Raw genomic sequence first — 19,435 nt, 5'->3', positions numbered from 1 at the left:
GTTTGCAGTTTCCCCTTTCCTATAAGGATTGAACCCCTCCCCCAATAAATCGACGTTTATCTCAGGATTAGAACGCATAAGGGCATTTAAGCATAGCATTTGTCACATAGTAAGTATTCGATAGATACTGACATCCTCATTGTTGCTTCCTGATCATTTCTGCGTCTGTTAGATCTGGTAAGGAGCTCAAGTTAACTCTTAAGTAATGAATACTTTCCCCATTCCCCCCGTCATTCTCAGGCGGTCCCTATGAGGTTGAGGTCAACATCTCCAGCACCGGCACGCTCCCCAATGGCACCCTCTACGCAGCCAAAGGCTCCCAGGTGGACTTCAGCTGCAGCAGTCGCTCTTGGCCTCCGCCAGTGGTTGAGTGGCAGTTCCGGGCCCCCGATTCCAGCACTGAGCCCTTCGGAAACAACCTGACGGTCAGCAGCTTCATTCTGCTGCTCATGTCGCAAAACCTCCAAGGGAACTACACGTGTTTGGCCACGAACACGCTCAGTGGGAGACAGCGGAAGGTGACCACCGAGCTCCTGGTCTACTGTGCGTAAGAGGCGCTCCCCTCCCCCATGTCCTCACCTCGACCCTTCGTGAGCTGCATGTTTGTGCCTCTTCCTCCTGTCTACAAAGGCATGCCTGCTGCACGGGCCCGAACGTGCTTCTGCGGTTCCCTCAAAACACACACGTACACACCCAGGGCTCCGTGTCAGAGAGGAGTCACTTCTAGAAGCTTGCTGCTAAGTGGGGGACACAGGAGAGTCCCTGTGAGCCACAGAAGGAAATTAATGCCAAGCCTAATGCTTGCTTTTCTTTTTTTTAAATTGAGGTGAAAGTACAGAACAGCTGTTTAAAGATGTACAACTCCGTGGCATTTGATACATTCACAGCGTTGTGCGATCATCACCTCTGTGTAGTTTCAAACATTTTCATCACCCCAAATGGAAATCCCATCCCCATCGAGCAGTCACTACCTCCTGTCTTCTCCCCCCCCTGGCAACCACCGATCTGTGTTCTATCTCTATGCGCTTGCTTATTCTGGATGTGTCCTATCAATGGACTCCTACCAATGTGGCCTTTCATGACCAGCTTCTTCTGCTTGGCATTACGTATTCAAGGTTCCTCCGTTTTGTGATGGAGTTAATATCCCACTGCATGGAAAGACCAAAATTTGTGTATGCATTTGACCATCCTCATTCTATGCATGAACTTGGGCCCTTTAGCACTGTTAGGAACCAGCAGTTTGTGAACCTTTCTTGCGGGAGTGAGAAAACAAATTCCTTGGGTGAAAACCACTGTAGACACATAGAGTGTCCTCATAACCCATGCTAACGACAGGAAGCATCAGAACAGCAAATTAGTGAACAGGATAATAACACCTTACTTAATTCATACGTTATTCAGAGCCTTTATACGTCTCTGTGTTCTCTCATAAAATGGCATTTATTGTAGACGAAGTCATATGTGCTTATTAGAGGAAACATGAGTGGAAAGAAAAGAATATTCTCACTGTCATTTTGGCATATTATTGATAATTTTTCTTGTAGACGACATGTACCTACCCATCCATGTAAGATCCAAATTCTATTTGTGTGTATTATATAAAATCTATAAAACATGTACAATACGTTTAATACATACATAATATACATATAGAATATATGCACAATATACATATATATGTGAATTTTCACATACAGCTCTTAACACATGGGTTACATAGGATTTACAGGTTTGTAACTTGCTAAATGTCTGTGTGTTCTTAGTAATGCCTGCACAGAGTAAAAAGGAAGTGTATGTTAAGGGTGGGGGCGAATCCCACCTGTCACCCCCCCTGGGGACCAGCACTGTCCAGTAGAGCTTTTAATGATGATCAAAATGTTCTATTCTTTGTGGTCCAATACAGTAGCCACCCACCGCATATAGTTACGGAGCCCTTAAATTTAAATAGCCACATGTAAAGGTCATCGTGGCTAGGGAGAATTGCAAAGACGAATGAGGCCCACGCCCTTGGAGACTGGACACTCCGCAAAGGAAACCCGGACTACTGTCATGCACTAATTTGTGCTAAGGAGCTATTTCGGGGCACACTAACTGAGCATGACTGTTTCTCTGATACACTGGTTCTGTAATCCTTAGGGCCAGCTCAGTGGCTGATTTTGGAGTCTCTGATTAAGCCCGCATCCTCTGCTGTTTTGCAGCACCCCCTCCGTCAGCCCCTCAGTGCCGGGCAGAGATGTCACAAGGACAGCTCACGCTGCAGCTCACCTGTCGCTGGGACGGGGGATACCCAGACCCGGACTTCCTATGGACAGAAGAGCCAGGAGGTGTGGCCGTGGGGATGTCCAAGCTGGGGGTGGAGATGCTGAACCAGTCCCAGCTGTCAGATGGCAAGAAGTTCAAGTGTGTCGGGAGCCACATAGTGGGTCCGGAGTTGGGAGCCAGCTGTGTGGTACAGATCAGTGAGTCTGGCCTGCCTTGTCCCGGGTTGGGGTCCACCCGTCTTCCTTTATTCCAAGAGAACCTTCTGCAAGAAGGTCTGGGAAAGAAATCCCAAGATGTCTAGTGAACGGGGTTCTGTTTCTTCCTTTCTTTTGCTTTGTATCTCCTTCCTTTCAAACTTTAAAGATGCTTCACCAACCTTCTTGGTTCTCATCCAAGCCGTTTTCTACCTGATGCATCCTAACTAAGCACGTGTTGTGTGCCAGGCACAGTTTCTAGGTACTGGAGGTGGAACAGTGAACAAGAAGTACGTGGTTCATTTATTAGCTCTCTCCTGTTATGTAACAAACACCCCGAGACTTAATGGCTTCAAACAACAAATCATTTATTTATCTTATGATTTCTGTGGGCCAAGAATTCGGACAGGGCACAGTGGGGATGGTCTGTCTTGGCTCTGTGATACCTGGGTCTCAGCTGCAAGACTTCGTTGGGAGGGCTGTTGTCTGAAGGATCTGCTTCCAAGGTGCTCACCCATATGCTTGGCAGCTTTGCTTCCTCTCCACGGGGGCCTCTCTACAGAGCCCCTTGACTGTCTTTGCAACATGGCACTGGCTTTCCCCAGAGCAAGTGATGCAAGAGGGAGCAAGCCAGACAATTGCAAGCCTTCCTCTGACCTACCTAGCCTCACAAGTCGCACGGCATCCCTTCTGCCATATTCTGTTCATTAGAAGGGAGACACTCAGTCTGGCTCCACTTTCACGGGGGAGTGGGTGGAATTAGGTTCCACTTTTTGAAGGGAAGAGTGTCAAATGATTTCTGGTAATGTTTTTGAAATCACAACCATTCCTCTTTCCTAGGGCTTAAATTTTTCTGTGTGGGGGTGGGGGTCAGAGGAAAATAGAAAATCCAAAAACAAGTAAGATAGGTTCAGATAGGGATAATAATTATTATTTTTTTAATGTTTGTATTTTAATTTTGAGAGAGAGTACGCATGTGCTCATGAGCAGGGGAGGGGAGAGAGAGAGGGAAGCACAGAATCTGAAGCGGCTCCAGGCTCTGAGCTGTCAGTACGAGCCTGACGCGGGGCTCGAACCCACACACTGTGAGATCATGACCTGAGTTGAAGTCGGATGCTTAATCAACTGAGCCACCCAAGCACCCCAGTGATAATAGCTATGAAGAGAATAAAATGGGGTGTTTTAAAGAGTCTATCATAGGAAGAGGGCTACTCTTCCTAGAGGGTAGGGAGGTCTCCTGTGGTAGTAGTATTTTGAGCAGAGACCTGTAGGATGAGAAGGAGCTAGCTAGGTGGGCTGAGTATTCCTGGCAGAGGGAATAGCAGATGCTAAGGCCCTGAGGTGGAAACTTATCTGGCACTTGAGGAACTGAGAGTAGACCACTGTGCATGAGGCCTTGACTAGGCTAGATGGCTATTGTGGGTTGAATTGTGTCTCCCAAAAAAGATATGTTCAAGTCCTAATCCTGGGTCCCAGTGGATGTGACCATATTTGGGATAAGAGCCTTTGTGGGTGTGATTAAGTTAAGATAAGGCCATGCTGGAGTGGGGCGGGCTGTATTCCAGTGACCGACATCCTTACAAGAAGAGGGACATCTGGACACAGACACGCGAGAATGTCACGTGATAATGGAGGCAGGGACCGTAGTGGGACTTGTAGTCCATCTACGAGCCGAGAATGTCCATGGTCGCCGGTGACCACCAGAAGCTAAGAGAGGGGCACAGGATGGTTTCTCCCTGGGGATCCTCCAGAGGCATCAAGCCTGCTGACACCTTAATTTCAGACCTCTGAGTTTCTGCACTGTGAGAGAAAAGATCTCTGTTGTTCTAGGCTACCCGCTTTGTGGTACTTTGTGAGAGCAGCCCCAGGAAACGAATACCACTGGAAGCAAGGACCTGAGGGTGTTGGGCTTGGCTGGCCACGGTGAGGATTTTCCTCCTAGTGTGTCAGGACGATCCTCAGAGGTGCGGCCACGGAGGGCTGACCTGCTGAGAAGTGAGCGCTGTTATGCCAGGAGATGCGTGTTTTCCCAGGCAAGTGGCATTCCCATGGTTGACCCTTCCCCAGTGACTCATTCAGCAAACATGCCCCGAGTGGCTCATCTGTGTCCGGTACCTGGCTGGCCCCGGGCAACAGAAGGGACCAAGACTCACTTTCTACATTAGAACAGGGGTTGGCAAACGATGGCCCGTGGGCTACACCCGGCCCCACTGGTTTTTTGCAATTTTATTAAAAAAAAATTTTTTTTAGTGTTTATTTATTTTTGAGAGAAACAGACAGACAGAGCATGAGCAGGGGAGGGGCAGAGAGAGAGGGAGACACAGAATCAGAAGCAGGCTCCAGGCTCTGAGCTGTCAGCACAGAGCGTGTCGCCTGGCTTGAACCCACAGACCGTGAGATCATGACCTGAGCCGAAGTCGGACACTCAACTGACTAAGCCACCCAGGCGCCTCGCAATTTTATTTTTAATGAGATATAATTCACACAGCATAAACTTCATTATTTTAAAGCGTATAATGGTGGTTTTTAGTATATTCACAATGTTGTACTATCATCACCACTGTCTACTTCCAGAACATTTCCATCGTTCCACAAAGAATCCCTGTACCCACTGGCAAGTCCCCTCTAGGAAGACTGGGCCGGGATTTCCACTGACATTGAGTGTTATCTTTAATTTTTTAGACTTTTCCTATTTGTTTTTTAAGATATGGCATAATTTTTAATTTGGGTTTCTTTGATCCTAGGGGAGTTGACAATTTTTATATACTAATTGGTACATAATACTATGTACTAATTAGTTCCTATATATTTTCTGCGAATTGTCTGTTCATATCTTGTCCATTTGTCTTTCTTTTTTTTTTTTTAATATGAAATACATTGTCAAAGTTGTTTCCATACGACACCCACTGTCTTGCCCATTTTTCTACTGGGTTCATCTTTTCTTATTATTCCCTAAGAGTAGTTTATATTCACCTAGTCAGTTAATTTCAGAGAACTGTCATTGCATGCCATGGATATTTTTCTGTCCTACTTGGCTCCTAAACTGCATTTGTGCTTCATTTCTGCTAGTTATCAGCAGTTTCTGATTGTGAAGGGGTCACCTACCCGTGTCAGTCCTGTACTTTTAGGTTTCTGGGCTCAGAAGTTCTTATCCTGTTTCCAAATTGCTGACATGACGTTTGAACCCTCACAGTAGCCCGCAGATTAGACACGACAGTTTGTAAGTTGCAGAGGGGACATCGTGTGAACTAACTTACCCACGATCACCCAGCTCGTAAGTGACTGAGCTGGCACCTGGCCCAGGCTGATCTGACTCCAGAACCCTTGCCTCCCTCAGGAACCCCTTCCTCACTTAACCCAGCAAGTCCTTTCGGGGAAGAGTTACATACTCAGTATGGTGTCAGGTACTGTAGGAGTACCGAGTCCTTAACCTTCAAAGGACTTAAAATTTCCTCGGAAAGATAAGTCATAGAAACGTGAAGTAGGGAACTGGCAATATCGCAGTAGTGACCTCGATATTTGTTGAGCGCAAACCGTGTACAAGGTGCTGTGCTGGGTGTTTTCCACACAGTACCTTGCTTAGTGCTCAGGATCACCCTGGGAGCTAGGTGTTCATGTTATCCTCATACATTCATTTCCTGGGGCTGCCATAACAAAGCACCTCAAACTTGGTGTTTTGTTTTTTTTTTTAATTTTTTTTTTAACGTTTATTTATTTTTGAGACAGGGAGAGACAGAGCATGAACGGGGGAGGGGCAGAGAGAGAGGGAGACACAGAATCGGAAGCAGGCTCCAGGCTCTGAGCCATCAGCCCAGAGCCCGACGCGGGACTCGAACTCACGGACCACAAGATCGTGACCTAAGCTGAAGTCGGACGCCTAACCGACTGAGCCACCCAGGTGCCCCACAAACTTGGTGTTTTAAAGCAACAGATATTGGGGCGCCTGGGTGGTTCAGTCGGTTGAGCGTCCGACTTCGCCTCAGGTCCTGATCTCGCAGTTTGTGAGTTCGAGCCCCGCGTCGGGCTCTGTGCTGACAGCTCAGAGCCTGGAGCCTGCTTCCGATTCTGTGTCCCCCCCTCTCTCTGCCCCTCACCTTTTTGCGCTCTGTCTCTCTCTGTCTCAAAAATAAATAAACGTTAAGAAAAACGAAAAATAAATAAATAAAACAGAAATGTATTCTCTCCTAGCTCTGGAGGCTGGAAGTTTGAAATTGGGGTGTTGGTGTGTGGTGTTCCCGTCGAAGGCTCCAGGGGAGAGTCCTTCCCTGCCTCTCCCGGCTTCTAGTGCTGCCAGGCATTCCTTGGCTTGTGGCTACGTTCCTCCAGTCTCTGCCTCTGTCTTCATGTCTTCTCTGTGTCCGTGTCTCTCTGGGCCCACTCCTCTTGTAAGACACCTGCTGGTGGGCTTAGGGCCCACCCTGAATCCAGGATGATTACATCTTGAGATCCTGAACTAGTTACATCTGCAAAGATCCTGTTTCCAAATAAGGTCACGTTCTGGGGTCCCACGTGAATTTTGGGCGGACGCTATTCAATCCACTGCACTCCCCGTTATGGATGATGAAGCAGAAGCAATGGGCTTGACCCGATTCCTGCAGCCGGAAGGAGGGCACGCGTTCCGAGTGGCGGGTAATGAAGACGCCCAAAGTGTGCCGTGGATGGCAACTCCCAGGAAGTGGCTAAATTATGGACTGACCCTGAGACAGGGTGAAAATGGCAGAGGCAGCTGACAGGTTTGGTGTTGTTTTTCCCCCACCCCTTCGTATTTTTCCTGCAGATCTTGTCTGACTCATCATTCTTGTGGCCCCTGAGTCCTGGCCAGTAATTTGAGTCTAAATATGTGCTCAGGATTAAGAAATGTGTCTGGAGAAGAGAACTGGGTGGACCCTTTTCCCAATTCCAGGAGCATAGGGAAGCAGGCACAAGGGCCTAGAACCTTCCTGACTGACTCTGACATTGTCCAATTCTCCCCTCTTTCCTCTTGGTCATTTGAGCCCAGAGCTTCTCAGCCTTGATGTCCATACAGGTCACCTGCGGGTCTGGTTAAAAGGCAAATTCTGTCTCTCTGGGCTTGGGGTGGGCCCAATACTCTGCATTTCTAACCAGATCCTAGGAAGTGCTGTTGCTGCTGGTCCTGAGAACATACTTTGAATAGCAATGCCCTTGGGGGAGAAGTCTCTGGATCATTGCCCTCGAGAGGACTAGTAAGTCATTGAAAAGTAATGTTAATGCTCACCTTTTGGGTACAGAACAGCATAGCTCCCCAAATGATGAAAAGTGATACTTTTGGGGATTCCTGCTGCCCACATCTCTTTAAATTGCTTGTAGGCCCCTACACGGAAGAAATCCACTCAAATCGTGATAAGCTGAAGCACTAACCAGCCCATTATGTGAAGGCCCTGGTGTCTATTCCATCTCTTGCAGATCTCTGAGGGCCCTGCATCCCCTCACCCCCACCCCTGACCCCACCCCTGCACACAGCATCCTCTTAGGTGAAAGAAACTCTGAATTTATAGGTGCCACACTCACTGTTTGGGTGACTCAGCTTTTTGAGGGGCAAATGCTGTTTGGCAGAAGCGGATTTACGTACATGACCTCTGTTTGCTGGGGAAGGGGGCACTAGGGGGACTGTTTGCTTTGCTTTTTATGCAGGATGAGGAGGCTGTGTCTCAAACTTAGGTTTGGGGACCCCTGAATTGCAACATACAGATGAGGCATGTCACTGCTGCTGGCTTTGTGACCCCAAAGGACACAGGAGTTAACCACAGAGAAGGGGAAGGCACAATTTGGCAACATGGCAGGAACCTGACAATTGATCCAGAAGGGGGTGGAGCACCTGAGTTTCCTGAGGAAACCTACGTTTGGGTCTCTTTTGCTGACCTAATTTAGAGGGAGAGCCTTTGGGCTGCTCTATACCCCCACCCTGTCCCCCGTGTACATTGCCCCTTCTGTCTCTCCAGGGCGCCAACACTGAAACCCTAGGTTCTCTCTTGGGACAACCGCCTGTGGGAAGCGTGTGGTTTCACTCTCCCAGGCAGGAACCCAGTGTGCCAGTCTGTGCCCTTCAGCTGCTGAAAATAAGGGCTTAATATATCACCCAAGGTGAATTTGCCACACTTTCCAGGATAGTGTGCATTTTGGGAAAGGCTTTCTGCTGCAAAGAAAATAAATGGATCGGGGGCACCTGGGTGGCTCAACCAGTTAAGACTTCGGCTCAGGTCATGATCTCGCGATTCGTGGGTTTGAGCCCCGCGTCGGGCTCCGTGCTGACGGCTCAGAGCCTGGAGCCCGCTTCGGATTCTGTGTCTCCCTCTCTCTCTGCCTCCCCTGCTCACACTGTCTCTCTGTCTCAAAAAAATTTTACAAAAGGAAAGAAACGGATTGCTAGGGTGCACCTTAGAGTTCCCCATGGCCCACTCAAGTCAGACCCTGAGGCCACAGGGACGCTGCATTCTGAGTTGTCTACGACACACCTGTGATAGACTGATGCTCCCCCAAGATGTCCGTGTCCTCATCCCTGTGACTGTTACCTTACGTGGCAAGAGAGACTTTGAAGCTGTGATTTAAGATCTTGGGATGGGGAGATCATCCTGGATTATCGGGGTGGGGCCGTTGTGATGACACGGACCTTCTGAAAAGGAGACAGGAGGGTCAGAGTCAGCAGCAGGAGATGTGACGACAGGTGTAAGAGCGGGTCAAGGAGGGGCCACGAGCCACGGAATGCAGATGGCTTCAAAAAGCTGAAAAGGACGTGGATTTGGCCCCCAGAGCCTCCAGAAGGAATGCGCTCAGCCAACGGCTTGATTTGAACCCCATAAGATCATTTACAACTTCTGGCCTCCAGAACTATAAAAGAATCAATTTGTGGTGTTTTAAACCACGCAGTTTGTAGCAATTTGTTAACCGCGGCGATAGGAAATGACAGCTGCTTTACTGTCCCCTCAAACGCTCTTGGCAGGCTGCGTGCCCATTTTTCATATGAGCAATCTGGTTATTACGCATAGAAGCCTATAGCATAGACATAAGGAGCATGGGCTACAAAAGCCTGGCAACTTGGCTGGTTTGCCCAACTCATCCTGGTTTGCCCGAGACTTTTCCCTTTTTCTCCCTGAAAGCCCCGTGTCCTAGGAACCCCCTCAGTCGAGCAAACCAGGACTCTTGTTCATCCTAATCCTAGCTGTACCACTTAACTCATTGTGTGACTTTGAGCAAGTTACTTAACCTTCTCTGGGCCTCCATTTCCTCATCTGCAAAAAGGGGAAAAGGACAGGGTTTTTGTGAGAACTAATTGGGTTAATAAGCGTAACTGTGCCTATCCCATAGTAGATGCTAAATAAATGTTAGCTTTTATTATCACATGAGACCAAGTGTGGTACAGAACTTCCTGTAGGTGTTTCATTAGGAAGGTAATAATATTCCTGAAAATCTCAGGCCACTGCTTGAGTCTCCTTGAACATTTGTCTTCTTTCTTTACCTTCTGCTCGCCAGGGAGTGCCTCCCTTGTCTCTGAGCCCATGAAGACTTGCTTCGTGGGGGGCAATGTGACGCTCACCTGCCAAGTGTCTGGAGCCTACCCCCCTGCCAAGATCCTGTGGCTGAGGAACCTCACCCAGCCTGAGGTGGTCATCCAGCCCAACGGCCACTATCTCATCACCCAGAATGGCCAGAGCTCCACACTCACCATCCGCAACTGCTCCCAGGTCCTGGATGAGGGCTACTACGTCTGTCAGGCCAAGAACCCCGTGGGGGTGCGGGAGGTGGACATCTGGCTGAGTGTGAAAGGTGAGTGGCCCCAAAGGAGGACGGTTGAGAGCTTCAGAGGACCTTCCACTAGCACGAGGACGGTTCGGTGCTTCCATATATGACCAGGTGGTCACTGCCATCTGGGAGAAGGCCTATCTGCTTGACTACGACTTGACAAGGTGGAAAAATTATTATCCAGTCCTACATTTCCAACATTGCATGGGGAGAAAAAAGTAATTTATGTTGAGGCACGTGGCAGGCTCAGTTGGAAGAGCACGTGACTCTTGATCTCGGGGTTGTGAGTTCAAGCCCCACGTTGGCATAGAGATTAGTAAAGAAAATATAAAGTAAAGCTTAACAAAATAATCTGTTACATCCCTAAGAATATATATCATAAAATATATTTTAAAAATATAAAAAGTGTAAGTTGTGACGCCTAAGAGCAAAATGAACGCCCAAGAAACTACCAGCCTGCTTAAGATACAGAGCAGCGCCAACAATGCCGAAGTTACTTGTAGGTAGTGTGGCTAGATTTAGGAAATTAGAACAAAGCTAAAAAACCTAGGATGCCCTCTTAAATTTGCATGTCAGAAAAACAAAGAATTTTTTTAGCGTAAGCGTGCCCCACATTTTGCATGGGAGATGCCTATTCTAAAACATGATTCGTTTTTTACCTGAAACCCAAATTTAAGTGGGCATGCTGTATTTTATCAGGCGACTACCTGTAGACTCCTTTCCAGTCTCATCCTGGGCCTCCTGAAAAATGTAGTCACTGTTCAAGAAAAATTTTACTACATAAGTGAAACACCTGCTTTTTTCACTCCACGTTTTTGTTCCTAGGATTTATTCATGCCAATTATGTGTAATTATACTTCATACCTCCTCACTGCTGTAGGATTTTCCGTTGTGTCACGATTACACAACTAAGTCACTAATTTTCCTGCGATGGACATTTGCATTGTTTCTGATTTTTTGTTGTTGTGATGAACAGAAGTGTTACTATGACAATCTTTTATCCAGTTTCTCCTGTACTTTTACAGCAGGTCCCCAGGCAAATACTTCTCTGGAATATATGTAGAAGGAGTACAAATGAAGGGTTATAGGGCATGTGCATTTGTATCTTTATTGGATAATACCAAATTATTGTCCAAAGTGGTCGTACTGATTTCCATTCACAACAGCAGTATGTAGGAGTATTGAGTTGTTCTACATTTTCGCTATCAGGCTTTGTGATTTTTGCCCATCAAGTATGTGTGGGGGTGGAATCTCACTGTTATTCTAATTTGCCTTTCTCTGGTTTCTAAGAAGATTGAGCATTATTTCATATGTGTATTTGCTATTTGTGTTTCTTCTGCGAAATACACGTGTGTCTTTTGACATTTCCTTCTTTCTTATAGATATGTACAAGTTCTTTAGAAATTCTGCTTACTAATCCTTCTTAGTGTTACATGTTACAAATATCTCCTTTTAGTTTGTCTTTTTTTTTTCTTTCTTTATGCTATCCTTTCATGAGCGTTCTTTTAGTAGTTAATTTTATGAGTCTTATATCATTAGCAATTTTTATGTCTTAAGATATCCTGTCTCCCCCATGGCTGCAAAAGTGCTATCCTATATTTTCTTCTAAAAAGTTTTAATGTTTTGCCTTTCACAGTTAAATCTTTAATCCATCTAGAATTGATTTTTGTGAATGGTGTGAGGTAAGGGTCCAGATTCTCCCCCACCCAACACCACCCAAATTTGGATAGCCATTTATCCCAGCACCATTCTTGAATAATTCCTCTTTTACCCACTAATCTGTCATAAATCAAATTTTCTTTTATGTGTAGGTCTGTTCTTAGATTCTTGATTCTGTTCCATTCATCACTGTTTATGACAGCACTAATAACTCGTACTCTTAATTTCTGTGACGTTGTAAACAGTCTTGATGTCTGGTAGATGGAGATGTTAACTTTCCAGTGTTTTTTTTTTCTTTTTTAATGTTTATTTATTTTTGAGGGAGAAAGAGTGCGAGTGGGTAAGGGTCAGACAGACAGGGAGACACAGAATCCAAAGCAGGCTCCAGGCTCTGAGCTGTCAGCATGGAGCCCGACACAGGGCTCAAACTCATGAAACTCAAGATCATGACCTGAGTTGAAGTTGGACGCCTAACTGACTGAGCCACCCAGGCGCCCCAACTTTCCAGTGTTCTTTTGTATCACGTGCTTCATTTGATTCCCACAAATTGAGGAAATGAGATATTTATCTTGCCTTATGGAGAGGTCACATGCTTTGCCCAAGCTTATGGAACCAAAGGAAGACTAGGACCCAGGCAGAGGAAGGGCGATGTCGCTCTTTCACCTGCCTGTGTATCAATTTTAATACATGCTGCCCAAGCGAGCACTACCTACAGGTGTATCCAGTGGAAGACTCAACAGTGTGATTTGTCTTTGTAGAACCTTGGAATATTGGTGGGATTGTGGGCACCATCGTGAGCCTCCTTCTGCTGGGACTGGCCATTATCTCAGGGCTTATGTTGTATTACAGCCCTGTGTTCTGCTGGAAAGGTAAGGATTTCTTGGGTCCTTTTGCTTACCTTTTAGGCTTCTCGAAAGGATGTGGGTGGGGGTCACCTGGGTGGCTCAGTTGGTTAAACATCTGACTCTTGGCATCTGCTCAGGTCACGATCTCATGGCTTGCCAGGAACAGCTCTGCCCTGACAGCGTGAAGCCTACCTGGGATTCTCTCTCTCCCTCCTTCTCTTCCCACTCTCCTGCTTACATGCATGCATTCTCTCTCTCTCTCTCTCTCTCTCTCTCTCTTTCTCTCAAAATAAAGAAACTTAAAAAAAAAAAAAAAGGGTGTGGGTGGGGGAAGGAGGCCCTAACTGTGCTGCCACCTGAGGTCCCATTCTATAGGCTTCTTCCTTGGGTCCAGATGATGTGCAATAATGAATATCCTAAGTACCATTCCTGAATACCCCGTCACCTCTCATGTTGGGTCAGTCTTCTCATTTCTCTGTCCTTTTGTAAATGTTAGATTAAAAACATTTTTTGAAAGACAGATACCATATGTTTTCAATCTTATGCGGATCCTGAGAAACTTAACAGAAGACCATGGGGGAGGGGAAGGAAAAAAAAGTTAGAGAGGGAGAGAGCCAAAGCATAAGAGACTCTTAAAAACTGAGAACAAACTGAGGGTTGATGGGGGTGGGAGGGAGGGGAGGGTGGGTGATGGGTATTGAGAAGGACACCTGTTGGGATGAGCACTGGGTGTTGTATGGAAACCAATTTGACAATAAATTTCATATTAAAAAAAAGATTATACAAATATTAAAAAAAAATGTTTTTGAGGCCGAAGTAGATGTTATTGGATATTAATTTTTTTCCTTTCTCCCTTCAGTAGGAAACACTTTCAGGTGAGTGTTCCTAGCATTGAGTCAAAAAGCCATTTCTGTGATCTGTCTTCACTGCAGTTTTTTTCTCTCGTAAGAGCAATAATAGCAGCCACGGTTGAGGACCTGCCATGTGCCGGACACTGGGTGAGGGGCTTCATTAGGCGTGATTATAAACTCTGTCGTAAACTCTTCTGGATGGTGGTGGCATCTCCATCGTCCAGATAAGGAGATGGACCCTCGGTGAAGTAATGTCTGCAAGCTCGTCCAGGAAACAGAGGGCTGCGCCTGCATTCAGATCCCGGTCTGACTGATTCCAAAGTCTATGCTCGTTTTACAAGGCCCGGTCTCAGGGTGGGGCACATTGCTGGGCTGTTACTGAAGCGTAAAGACGGTGTGTGTATGCATGAAGCCTGGCCGTTTGTGCATTTATTTCATGTCATTTTCTAAAAAGAGCTAAAAGGAAGCCTAAGTCCTGGTCTTACAGCATGTTTTGGGAGACTGGTCTGAGCTTGTCCAGAAGCCCCTCCCAAAAGGAAACCTCATTCGGGACAAAGCAACTAAATGGAACTTGGATATTTCATTTCCTAAGGAGAGTCTGGGTGGGAGCAAAGAACTCTTCTCTTTGTTCCTCTCAACCGGTGGTATTACTGTTCTGGGGTGATCTTTCCTGGGGAAACGTCACCTTTACTGCCCTATATTTGAGGGCTGTGAAAGACTCACTTTGATTCCCTGGGCTTATTTTCTCATAGGAGGAGACAGCAAGGCATAGCGGCAAAACGCTTTGGAATTAGTGGGCCTGGGTTCAAATTGCAACTCTGCCGTTCTCAAGCCCTGTGCTCGTGGAAAATCCTTGACCCTCTCTGAGCCTCTGTCTCCTCATCTGTTTCCCAGAGGGAGACTGAAAAGATCAGATGACAATGTAATGCTCCCAGCACTGTGACTGGCCCATGGCACGAATGAGAAACGTACACTCCAGCCGGGTAGGCAGAGCCAGTAATGAATCAGACAACAATTAAATGCCAAACCGCTGGGCATTCCCAAGTGCAGTCGTGGTTCAGGGCTTTCAGGGAGGAAGAGGACTTTACCTGGGCCTTGAATAACGAGTAGGAGGAGAAATTTCAGGAAGTAGAGCAGAAATAAAGGGCACTTCAGGAAAGGAACGTAGTAGCATTCGTGTATGTGCTGTGACAGGTACTCGGATGGTAAGTTCCTGGGACAAAGAGTCACCTACCCAAGGAGCAGGGGGAGATAATAAAACCCACCCAGGAACACGTGATTGTCTGTAGGAATCTATGGCAGCATCGCTTTGAGAGATTCGTGTGTGGAACGCACAAAGATTTTTCCACATTACAAAAGAGGTTGCGATAAATCTAGTGTTTTGTATTCGGTAAGGGCTGATATTGGAAAAAGGTATCTTCTTGATTATTTCTCCCCCTTTGGAAATTAGGGGGCAAGACATGGGTGATGTCATGGTTTTGGTGGATTCAGAAGAAGAGGAAGTAGAGGAGGAAGATGTGGCCGAAGAGGAGGAAGAAGAGGAGGAGGAAGCAGATGAGAGGGAGGAGTCGCCAAAAGAAACACATAAGCATGGCCACATCCATAGAGTGACCGCACTGGTGAATGGGAACGTAGACTGGATGGGGAATGGACTCCAGACTCTGCAAGGTAAGCTCTTTTTCCTTAAAACCACCCTGCTAGGTTGCAGTGAGATTCCCAGTAAGAATCTTTGAGTGTGGGTTTTTCCAAGGGTGGGGAAGACAGTTAAAGTTTAATCTAGCATCTGCTATCAACTCCTGACACCACAATTAAACTGCCAAACATTTATCAAAGACCTACTCTGGGGAAGGTGCGATATCGGCCCTGTTTAGAGGAATACAAAGGACCGATGATAACTGTAAGCTGGGAGCTTTGCAAGACCAGTTAGGGTGCACAGAGTGAAAGCTGGGGAAGATTTAAAATGGAAGCAAGATTTTTTTTTTTTTAACATTGATTTATTCTGAGAGAGAGAAAGAGAGCAAGCACAATTGGGGGAAAGGCAGAGAGAGAGGGAGAGAGAATCCCAAGCAGGCTCTGAGCTGTCAGCACAGAGTCCGACGCAGGGCTCGATCTTACGAACTGTGAGATCATGACCTGAGCCCCAATCGAGAGTCAGTTGCTTAACTGACTGAGCCACCCCAGGCACCCCAAAATGGAAGCAAGATTTAACCATCATTTTGAGAGAGTAGCAGAGGAGGAATTGGGTTAATTTTGCCAGATGGATGATGGGTTTAAAAATAACAGGACCTCAGAGAGAGTCGAGTGCCTTGAGGGGCACATTAGTTAGGAAGAGCTTAATGGCACAAGTAGGATATGAGGCACGTCTTTCAGGGCAGTGTTTGAATAAGCAGAAAGGAGAGAGTATTCCGGGTGAAGAGAACAAGTTTATGCAGGTTAGACAGCATACCCAAGTTTATGCAGGGTAGACAGTGAAAAGAATGGGAGAGGGCGCCTGGGTGGCTCAGTTGGTTGAGCGTCTGACTCTTGATGTTGACTCAGGTCATGATCTCACGGTTCATGAGATCAAGCCCCACATCAAGAGAGATTCTCTCTCTCCTCTCTCTGCTCCTCCTCAGGATTCTTTCTCTCCTCTCTCTCTGCCCCTCCTCTCTTCTCTAAATACATAAATAAAAGCATTTAAAAAAAGAAAAGAACAGGAGAAAAAGGGGAACACATACCCTGCCCCACCTGCTCCCCCATGAAATCCAGTTCTGAGGCTCTCCAGTAAAGGACTAGAAATTGCAATGACTGAAACCTGACGGTGGAAATGGAGTCCCCTCTTGTCGACCTCACTCAGACTCAGATTGGCTTTTCCCTCCTATACAGATGACAGCAGCGAGGAGCAGAGTGACATCGTTCAAGAAGATAGGCCAGTTTGAAGAAGAGAACTGTCCTTCGTTATCCTGTCTTGAAAGCTTTGACTTGACTCGCACCCCTGCCTGAGGACTTAAAATGGTTTGGGACTCTCAGCAAAAAAAAAAAAAACACACACACGTATATTTCCTGCCCCCCTCCCTTTTTTTCCCTAAATCGGTTGACTTGCTGTAAGTTTTCTCATTGACGTTAAAAAGTATCAGGAATGGGCAGTATGGGGGGGAAAGGTGCGTTCGGCATCTGAGGTGCCCCTTTTCACTGTGACTTCTGGCTTTATCCAGCTTGACTGATGCTGATCTGGGGGGAGGCACTTGAGCTCTGTGCTCAGGGCTCTCAGTGCACCATGAAAGGTCAGTGATCAGCTTGCCCCAACACACAAGGGAATAATGTGGGGTCATGGCCCAGGTAAGCTGGAGATCCAGGTGGACGTCACCTCCCTGGAAAAAGTGAGGAGAGGTCAGTTGCCGATGCAAGTCAGAGGGAGGCAGTTTGGCTCAGGTTTTGGACGCTTGAATCTGGGCCCTGTTTCTTGTTTCATGGGCTCGGGCACGTTGCTTTACCTCTCCCCGGGACCTCAGTTTTCCTCATCTACAAAATAGGTGGAATCATACCGGCCGTACAGGGTGCGGTGGGTCCTAAATGAGGTACTTGTAGGTGTGAAAGTGCCCAGGAGGTGTTCAGTAGATGTTGGTTATCTTCTCTTTTGCCCTCCCTGGTGGAAGAAACAAGGTCAACTGTAAATTACAAGCTGCCACCTTGGCCTCCCGTTCTTTGTTGAATGGTTTCAGATGAGAGCTCTCCTGATGGTATTTGCTTCCCTGGAGGTATAGTTCTTTTCAAAAGAGGTAGGGGCCCATAAGAGGAAGTGCCTTTCACTAGAACCTCTCATTTTGCAGAGCTTCATATTTATACAAAAGCCTCTTAGGTGACACCCTATTGGTTTTCAGAATTTCCCATTCTTCCTTTCTCCTGTGGCTTTGAAAGAAGGCAGGAGAAATGTTTTGCAGGGGAGTATCTGGTGAGAAGTACTCCTTGGGCACACAAGTTCATCCGGCCTCAGTTTCTAGATCTTGGAAATGGGAATGAGAAAACTTGTTTCCTTCCCACTTCCTAAAGAAGTAGATTACGAGGCTACGTTGATCAATAATGCGAAGTTTGGACTGAAAATAACATATGATGAGTTTAAGCTGCTGTTTCCAGATCCCTGGACAGTTCAGAGATTTTTGTTTCTCTGATTTCATCCAAATCTCTTAAACGTCAGGGACCTACTAAGGGTGCAAAAGATGTGTGCTAAACCTGAAAATCTGATGACTTGAGTTTGCACTCTTTACTGTTCATATCCTGCCTAATGGGCAAGATGTGGGGCTTAATGGAGAACTTCCTTTCTCCAGCAATAGGGACTGGGACTCCTGTGAGACAAGAAGCTGGTTATCTGCAGGATTACCCTGGAGGTGTGGTTGGGACAGGTCTACTTTCTTGGATGAAAAGACTGAACTGAGCAAAATCACTAGAAGTGAGCCCTGTTCCCAGCTCAGAACCCTGGCAATCACAGGAGCTGGCTGCAATTTCTACCCCTCAGGATAGCTGTGACCTGCTAACAGTCCTTGTGTGCTGGGTCTTTTGCTGCATTCTATTTCAGTACTAAACCACTCTGGCCAGCCTGAGTTAGCATTGTTTCAGAACAGGAGACTTGAGTTGAGTTGCCACTAACGTCACTGAACACTGAGCTTGTCTCCCTTTAGAATCTTCCATAATTAAAATTCCTGAGGAGCCGACTCTGCAGAGGCAACCATGTTTAAAAAGAGAATAAGAAAAGAAACAGGAAAAAAAAAAATCCTTAGGTAGGAACACAGAGAATGATTTGTAAGATCACTGAGATGCTTTCCAGAACTTCCCTCTTCTCTTGCACACGCACTTGATGATCGAAAATCTTCGGGGAGGGGTTGTTCCACTATCAATAGGGGGCTTCAAACACTATAAAGCCTAGATTAGCTGACCCATGACTTCTGTCACTTATATCTGAGCCCTATGTGCACATTAATATAGCTGGGTCAATTAAGAGCGCAGGTACTGGGGTTCTTCAAGCTTTAAGGATTTTTACAGAATTAGGGCTTGCTTTTAAGTCGACCCCCACCCCCAAAATTACAAGCATGTTAACAGTGGGTTACAAAATCTGTGTGGCAAAGTCCAAGTTGTTAAATTGCGCTGTTACACAATCTTAACTGAATGCATTGTGAACTCCAAGATCTCCTTATCAGAAGCAGGAAGATAAATACTGAAGGGCTATCACAACTGACGTTTCAGCAGGGGACACTGGGGAAGGGCTCTGGCAATCCTGTGGCTTTGATATTAGTCCTAATTCTCACAAGTACACGCAGGCCCTATTACTGCAGAAAGCCCGTGATGGAAAACTCCAGAACCCACGCACCAACACCTGGAAAATCATTCCTGCCGGGTAAAGTCTATCATGATGCAGTAAGTGCCAACTGGTAGTTCCCGCCATGGGACTGACCAGGAACTGCTGCAAAGAAAAATTAGCAGATCCCTCTGCGTTATTTACATTTTAATATTTGGTGTGTGTGGGGGGGGGGGGGGGGGAATGGGTAAGAGAAATTTATTCTGAGGTTATAATGTGGATTTTTTAAAAAAGATTATGGAATAAAGTTATTTTTAAATAAATATTTTAATGGTCTTGATTTAGACCTGATTAATAAAACTGAGAGATTTGGAGAAATGGGTTTACCTCCCCCAGTTTTTTTGTTTTATTTATTTATTTTTTTACTAGCTTTCCCCATATTGGTAACAATAGCGGTCTCTTTGCCATTTTATTCCTTTCCTTATAGGTACTTTCTTACGCTTACTGAGACACCATCACCTTTCCCACCCTCCCTGAGAAACTTGTTCTTCCATTATTTTTTTTTTTTCTCCCTGTATACACCTCTGTTTTGGTCAG

General features: G+C 46.3%; 1 protein-coding gene across 1 annotated transcript in view; it reads left to right on the top strand.

The window, feature by feature from the left end:
• Positions 1-19,149, top strand: part of VSIG10 (V-set and immunoglobulin domain containing 10) — a 36,098-nt gene extending 16,949 nt beyond the window's left edge. The window contains exons 3-9 of the mRNA XM_060612415.3: positions 241-543; positions 2,199-2,459; positions 9,945-10,238; positions 12,632-12,742; positions 13,578-13,593; positions 15,020-15,237; positions 16,435-19,149. Coding sequence (XP_060468398.2) covers positions 241-543; positions 2,199-2,459; positions 9,945-10,238; positions 12,632-12,742; positions 13,578-13,593; positions 15,020-15,237; positions 16,435-16,487 — 1,256 coding nt within the window. The 3' untranslated portion in view covers positions 16,488-19,149. The remainder of the gene's footprint in view (positions 1-240; positions 544-2,198; positions 2,460-9,944; positions 10,239-12,631; positions 12,743-13,577; positions 13,594-15,019; positions 15,238-16,434) is intronic.
• The last annotated feature ends 286 nt before the right edge of the window (positions 19,150-19,435 follow it).

This window comes from Panthera onca, chromosome D3 (assembly GCF_046562875.1).
Source record: "Panthera onca isolate mPanOnc1 chromosome D3, mPanOnc1 haplotype 2, whole genome shotgun sequence".
Classification (NCBI taxonomy): domain Eukaryota; kingdom Metazoa; phylum Chordata; class Mammalia; order Carnivora; family Felidae; genus Panthera; species Panthera onca.
The sequence above is the reverse complement of the archived record's forward strand: the minus strand, read 5'-3'. Positions and strand labels throughout refer to the sequence as shown.